The 7,903-nt window shown below is 36.1% G+C and overlaps 1 protein-coding gene across 1 annotated transcript; it reads right to left on the bottom strand.

Moving 5' to 3' along the window:
* Positions 1–603: 603 nt before the first annotated feature.
* On the bottom strand, positions 604–6,781 carry LOC107807044 (zinc finger protein 4). Its single transcript, XM_016631323.2, has 2 exons — positions 6,641–6,781; positions 604–1,902 (listed from the first exon to the last, which is right to left on the bottom strand). The coding sequence occupies exon 2, from the start codon at positions 1,835–1,837 to the stop codon at positions 1,097–1,099; it is 741 nt and encodes a 246-aa protein (XP_016486809.1). The 5' UTR covers positions 1,838–1,902; positions 6,641–6,781; the 3' UTR covers positions 604–1,096.
* Between the last annotated feature and the right edge of the window lie 1,122 nt (positions 6,782–7,903).

Raw genomic sequence — 7,903 nt, forward strand, 5'->3', positions numbered from 1 at the left:
TTTGTACACCCCTACGAACCTACCCATGCTCAGCACAGATACTTGTAATCCCAGCACGGGTTGTTGAAACTTCAGCATGGTACGTGGTACCTACCTGTGCTAATTAGTACCCGTGAGACTAGACTTTAAGGACTAATTATTTTTATTACAATATCGTATTGGATGGGCAATATTTAGTTTTGTTGTTTAATTATTTACAAATTTTGCTGGATTGGTAAGACTTAGGTGTTATCTTCGATATTTCACCTATTTTATATTGTTCACAAGTACTGCCAGATTGGCAAAACTTGCATATGTTATTGAATTGTTCACAAATTTTGTTGGACTGATTTTGGTACTGTCTTCATTCTACCTGTCACATTAAATTTTATACAAGTTTTAACGTATTGCTAAATCGTACCTATGTTATACAATGTATAAGAAATCGTTAATAACATATTGATTGGCGGTGTTTAACTAATTTCAAGAGAAGAAGAAGCAGGAGGAAGAGGAAACACAACATTAATACCACTAGAGCTTGGTGAGGAAAAGTAATTACAATTCGAAATATACATAATCTCTCAGGCAGTTAGTACAAACACAACATTGATTGTTTCTCTATTAGGATTAAAATCTTTCCAAATGGATAGACCACACACTCAAGGGATTTTTACCCTATATTATAGTCAATAACAATCACACCCTACTTAAAGCAACATTTGTAAAAGGAAAATTGTTACAATTTGTAATAAAATACATTCAGATTGTACAACAAAAATGGCAGTCCGATGCACAAAGCATCCCACATTCACGTAGGGTTTGGGGATATGAACAACCTAACCTAATGCAAGCATTAGTGGCTGCTTGCACGGTTCGAACTCTAACCTATAGTTCACACATAAACAACTTATTATTGCTCCAAGGCTCCCCTTCATGTTCAGATTGTACATCAATCACCTAATTAACATTCTCAAGTCACTGGACCTGAGCTGGTAGTAGATCAAAACAAAGATCTTGAATCCAAATCCGTTAAGTTATATATTCCAAAATGCACACATTGTTGGTACAGAGTAAGTAAGAGATCGAAATTGAGGAAGTAATATGCTATTTCAACTGCTCAAAGCTTCAGTGTAAGATCTGGTGTCAATTCATCTTTTTCAACAGATGGAGTCCATTCTAGGGAAGTCATATTTGAACATCCAGCAAAAGCAAAAGTAGGATGATGAGAGCCAACAGTGTTAGTTACTTGGCGAAAACTACCAGGCCATAATAATTGATCAGCCTTGTCGATATCCTCCACGTATAATGGCGGACTCTGCTGTTGTCCATATTCAAATCTCGCGCTTGTCCTGAAATCAAGTGATCTCATTGTTGGTGGAAAACCCTGAGGGTGCACTGAAGAATGCGCTTTGATTCCTAAGGAACGCGCACTAGGCCCGTGCAATGGCAGAGCAGCCAAATTAGCATACCTTTGATCTGAGAAAATGCCCATTCTCATTGCTCGTTTTGCTAACGTTCTTTCTCGTTTGTGTGCATTCTGATGACCACCAAGAGCCTGTGAACTGTAGAATTTACGATTGCAGAAATTGCAAGTGAAAACTCTTCTAACTGCTGTTTCTCCTCCTGAATTTTGTGTTACAGGTTCATTGCTGCTTTCGCACGTGCTGGATACTGAAAAGCCTATCGAATCTTGGCTGGCAAATTCATCGGTACTAGATTTGAAGCTGAGAGACAAGTCAAGTGACAGATGTTCTGAACTTAATTTAGAAAACTCAATGTTAGACGCGACCTGACTAGTGAGATCAGAATCAATTCCAGATGAGACTTGTACTTCAATGTCAAAGTTTGATGTTTCCATCTTATGGAGAAACTAATTTACAGAATGTAGTGATCAATATCAAGATCTAACAAAACCACATCGCCCTGTACGTGACAAGAAAAAGGGGTTGACTGAGTATATTATATTGTAACATAAACATATCAGTTTGAGAAAGAAAATCCAATCAATGCAACAACCAAATCTTGAAAAATACTACATATTGGGAGTCATTTTTAGTAGTCATATACAAACTTCACAATATTGCAGACAGCTGAAACTCAATTTAGTATCAAAAAGTTGTTTGTAACCTTTGCCTAGGACAATAAAAACTTCCTAAATTTATAATTATTACTTCATTGACGACGATTAGAGAGAGACACGCGAAATACTGGATGAGAATCATAGTAGTCACTAGTCAACAATCAATATGGCACAGAATTAGCCTGTTAAGTTAGTTTTGACCAAAGCTTCATTGCATCAATTACTTGATCTCACTATTCATCTTCACAATAATTTTAGAAAACTAACAATATACTAAAATTGAATATAAATAGTTTAACTTTTATGTATAGTATTTAACATTTTGGAAACAGCATTGAGTCCAGTACTTGTTTATCCTAGTGATGGATGAAATTATAAATAGCATACATGGTAAGTAGAAATATGATGTATGTAAGAACAATGATGATAGAAGTGAGATTAGACAAGATTGTAGTTCCTAAATATAGACGATTGGTCAAATACTATCGGCTCAATCTTGCAACAAAATGATAGTATAACAAATCAAGATGTAACATGTCGAATTAAATTAAATTGGATGCCTAAGATGGAGGAGAGTTATAGGAGTGTTATGCGATTGGAAGACACATTAAAAAGTTAAAGGCAAGTTTTATAGAACTATTGTGAGATCAATAATGTTTAGGAGTAAATGTTGAGCATTAAATGCTCAACATATCTACAAGATGGTTGTTTTAAAAATGTGAACGCTAAGATGGGTGTGGATTGAACAAGACGGACAAGATCAGAAATGATAAAATGAGAAAATAGTGTAAGTAGTAGACATAGAGGATTAAAAGGAAGAAGATCGTCTCAGATGTCTCAACCGTATCCTATATAGACCTCGCAATGAACTAATCCAAAAATACGTACTATGATGATTGGATATGTTAAAGATGTTGGATGAGGTACTGTAACGACCCGACCGGTCGTTTTGAGAGTTGTAGCCTCGTTCCCCCATTTATTGCTCATTCAGTATTTTATAGCTATTATGTAACTTGCTGGGGTAGTCAGTTCAGGTCCGGTGAGGTATCGGAATGAATTGAGACACTTGGTCTCAAGGATGAAAACTTAAGTTGAAAATTATTGACAGGATGTTGACTTATGTGTAAACGACCCCGGAATAGAGTTTTGATAATTCCAATAGTTTCGTATGGTGATTTTGGACTTACGAGCGTGTCCGAAAAATTATTTGAAAGTCCGTAGTTAAATTAGGCTTGAAATGACAAAAATAGAAATCTAAGCTTGGAAGTTTGACCGGGGAGTTGACTTTTTGATATCGAGGTCGGAATCCAGTTCTGAAAATTTTCATAGGTCTGTTATGTCATTTATGACTTGTGTGCAAAATTTGAGGTCAATCGGACTTGATTTGATAGGTTTCAGCATCGAATGTAGAAGTTGGAATTTCTAAGTTTCAGTAAGCTTGAATTGGAGCATGATTCGTGGTTTTAGCGTTGTTTGATATGATTTGAGGTTTCGATTAAGTTCGTATGATGTTTTAGGACTTGTTAGTATATTTGGTTGAGGTCCCGGGGGTTTCGGGTGAGTTTCAGATGGTTAGCAGATCAAATTTGGACTTAGAACAATTGAAACTTGCTGCTGCTTACTTATGCAATCGCACCTGCGAAATTTGGCTCGCAGGTGCGAGCTCACAGAAGCGAGCCTGGCATCGCAGAAGCGGATGATCCGCAAAAGTGGATGAGGCGTCGCAGAAGCGCGACCGCAGAAGCGACGCAATGGTCACAGATGCGGCCTGGGCTAAGAGGGTCTTGGACCGCAGAAGCGGACGCTTCATCGCAGAAGCGAGTCCGCAAAAGCAAAGGCTGTCGTAGAAGCGGGAGATTTACCGCAAAAGCGGAACCGCTGATGCGGTTAAAAATTCCGCAAAAGCGAAACCTCTGGGCAGTATACAAAAATAGAGGTTTCCGAGTTTTTATCATTTTTTTGGACATTTCTAACACGACTTTGGGCGATTTTCAGAGAGAATTCACGGAAAAACTTGAGATTCGAGCCGATCGGAGTTGAAAAATTGAGGGAAAGACATTTTTATTGACTGATTGAGCTTGGCTTGAAGTAAGTGATTTGTCTAACCCTGTTGGGGTGTATGGGGAAAATTCTCTTAGGATTTGATACTGTTGTAACATTTTGTGATATATGAGCGCTGTGTACGCGAGGTGACGAGTGCGTACACGGTCTTAACTTGGAAATATCGATTCTTGCTGAGTAGTCTTCTTTTAAATTCTTTAACTGAGTTGCTTTAGTATATGTAGTGATCATGTTCAGTCTAGTATCATATGTCTACGTGCCCTAACTCTTACTTGCAATATGTGCAACATGCTTAGCTGAATTACCTGCTTATTTGATTTGATTTAAATCTTTAACTGTGAGATTCTTGCTGTAAATTCGTTGTTCCCTTTGGATATCTGTTGTATATTTACTTTGGGACTACGAGGCATTTCCTCGGGAGATCCCCCTATACTGCATATTTACATTTGGGACTACGAGGCGATACCTCAGGAGTGCTCCTGCTGTGTACCTCTATTAATTGTGCTGATATTTTCTGAAATCCCCATGTACTGTATATTTACTTTTGGGACTACGAGACGGTTCCTCGAGAGATCCCCCTGCACTGCATATTACTTTTGGGACTACTAGGCGGTTCCTCGGGAGATCCCTCTGTACTGCATATTACTTTTGGGACTACGAGGCGGTTCCTCGGGAGCGCCCCTATTGTTTACGTCTATTTGCTGCGTTGTTCACTTTTCTGTCATTTCGTTATATTATTATAACCTCTGTCTTACTTTTCTATTATTTCCAGTAGGGCCTGACATGACCTCGTCACTACTCTACCGAGGTTAGGCTTGACACTTACTGGGTACCGTTGTGGTGTACTCATACCACGCTTCTGCGACCTGTTCTTAATAGAACCGGGTACTTTTTATCAGACCAGGTATCAATGAACTAGCTATATACATAGACTTCAAGGTACATCTGCCAGCGTCCGCAGACCTCGGAGTCCCCCTGGATATGTTGTCTTCCTGATTTCTCTTTAGACTCTGATATATTGAGACACTCAGAATAAATTCTTAAAAGCTTGTGACTTATTTCTACCGGAATTTGGGAGTTGAAATTATTGAATTGCAGTTTTATATTTATTTCATATGTTGAGAATTGTGCTTCAGTTTTATTTTATGCATTTTCGCAAATTGTTAGGTTTACCTAATTTTAGAGATTATGTGTCATCACGACAACCAACGAATGGTGAATTGGGGTCGTGACCGGAACATGACCGGAACATTAAAGATCACATGAAGGGAAGTTATCTTAATCTGAAACTAAAACTTAGTTGAGTGATAAATTAATACATGAACATAGTTAAACTTCAGCTGATTAGAATTTAAGCTAGAGTTACGATCAAGTTCTACCATTTTTAGAATGGGGTTGCAAGGTCCAAATTAGAAGAAAAATTGATTAACATCTATATTTTTCTAATTTCTTCTGAAAACTAAATCCATGATATGTGCAAACAAAGCTCATGTGATCACCCTTGGACAAGTAGCCAAGTATACCAATAAGAGAGCATTTCAGAGATTTGTCATATTCTGGTACCGGGTCTCATGCTGGATGTTATACCGATTTAATAAATACATGACATATATCTTTACAAATAATATTTACAGTCTCATACATGTATAAGGTAGAATAGTGGAACAGGAAGCTCATCTAGCAATCAAGAAAGCAGTTTTATCGACTTTTACTCCTATTATTTATAGGTCTTAGTAAAGTTGAAATCCTAAGAAAGAAAAACAAAAAAATTCCAGTTGCAACAATTTTTCCGACAATTGATGAGACAAGATAATTAGTGATGGATTTTTTTCTTTTTTAATTTACTCATATGTTGGACTTAGATCAATAAGGACCAAGTGAGCAACCAATACAGAAATAATTAACCATAGAAGATGTATGTGGCTATTAAGGAAGACTAAGACTTGCCTTCTAACCCAAGATCAGAAACTTTACAAAAAGGATATCAATTGAAACTAGATCTATATACAGAGTTTGTGAACTGAAAATTTTGTTTATACTCGAAAGTAAGAACATAGTATATAACCTCCAATTTACAACAAGAGACATGATAAATTCTTGCACGAAATTCTCTTTCTCATATGCTGAAGATGTAGAGTGTATTGTGTGATCAAAATTCAAGATTGAAGAAAAAGAAAAAGAATAGCAACACACTTTAATTTCATCAAGTAGTTAAAGAGAACAGCATAGGATACAGATTTTAATTTCTTTTATGAACTTAAATCATGCACGTAGTATTCATTTGAAGAAAAAGAGAGACTATTCCTTCTAAACTTAAAACACATCAAGATTTAAAACACAAGAATGATTAAGCATAAGCTAGCCGATGTTTGTTTCATCAAAGTCCAATCCAACAACAAAAACACAAAAGCTTCGGTTGAAACACCCCTTATAGAATCAATTCATGATAATAAGAAAAAACTGAGAGCTGAAAACACCAAATTAAAAGCATACAAGAACAAAATAAACTAACAAAGATACCTGTGCTAGCAATAGCATACATGTTCTTGATGAGAAGGAAAGTTGTTGCTGTTAAGTGGTACCAATAGTACTTTTTTCATCAAAGGACAAAATATGGTGGTGTATCCAAATAGGCCCACTTCAAAGTATATAAGTAAAAGGAACTTTAGGAGTGGGGATTGAGGTGTTCTTCATGTTTAATTATGAGAAACCCAAGGTCAGTTTGTTTGTTTGGTTGGGGTAGGGGAGGTGGGATTACATGCAAGGGAGGATTTAGCGTAGGTAGAGTAGTTTGTAAGCAAATCTCAGAGAAGATATACCCTCGGCTCAAGAAAAACATAATCATAACAGTAATATAAAAAAAAATACGATTTCAAGAAAAGGATAATCACAAAAGTAATAAAAAAGAAAATATAATTTTGAAAAAGCTATGGAAGAAAAATAATAATAACAAGCAACAACAAATCTTCGGCTCATACCTTTTATATTTGTTAGAATATACACTAAATAAGAACAAATATTGATTTCGAGTCAAATAAATTAAATAAGTAATGATATAGCCAAATTTAAACAAATTTCAAAGTCTAAATCATTAATCCGCCCATATATTAGAAATTATGGGAGGGACAATTGTGGGATGTCAGATGGGTCAGAGAAAAAGATAATTGGAGTTAAACTAAAGAAAAGGAAAAAGGTAGGTTCATGAAAGACGACATAAGTATAGTTTAACTCTCTTCCCATGTTTGTTAAAATTTGGGAATTTCAAGAAAAATCCAAAGTGGAGTAGCTAAAAGGATGAGATTCTAAGTTGAAAGAAAGCAGCAAAACAGTTATATTAGTCATTTCATGTCGTTAGTCCCACCAAAGATTCTCTGTCGTCTTCTACTTTTTTCTCTCAAATCTGTGTCCACTTTTAAAGTGATTAGGAGAAGAGATGTAACTAAAGTTTTAAAGGGGTGGGACTGACTGTGACTGTGTTAGGGGCGGAATCAGAATTTTTATAAATGAATTCAAAAAATAAGAAGGAGTACGAATCAATTCATAACTTACGAATTATATCCGTCTCTGAGAGGACAAATTAAGAAAAAGTTTACTCGTACGTACTAGTGTTTACAATAAACTAATAATGGGGGAGGATAAACAAATTTTTTTTTACTAGTATATAATGTTTACACTAAACTAATAATGCAAGTCATGGCGGTATGAGAAGAGGAAGAGGTAGACCAAAGAAGTGTTAGGAAGAGATGATTAAACAGGACATGATGCTAGTATACTTCAAATCAC

This window comes from Nicotiana tabacum, chromosome 23 (assembly GCF_000715075.1).
Source record: "Nicotiana tabacum cultivar K326 chromosome 23, ASM71507v2, whole genome shotgun sequence".
NCBI lineage: Eukaryota > Viridiplantae > Streptophyta > Magnoliopsida > Solanales > Solanaceae > Nicotiana > Nicotiana tabacum.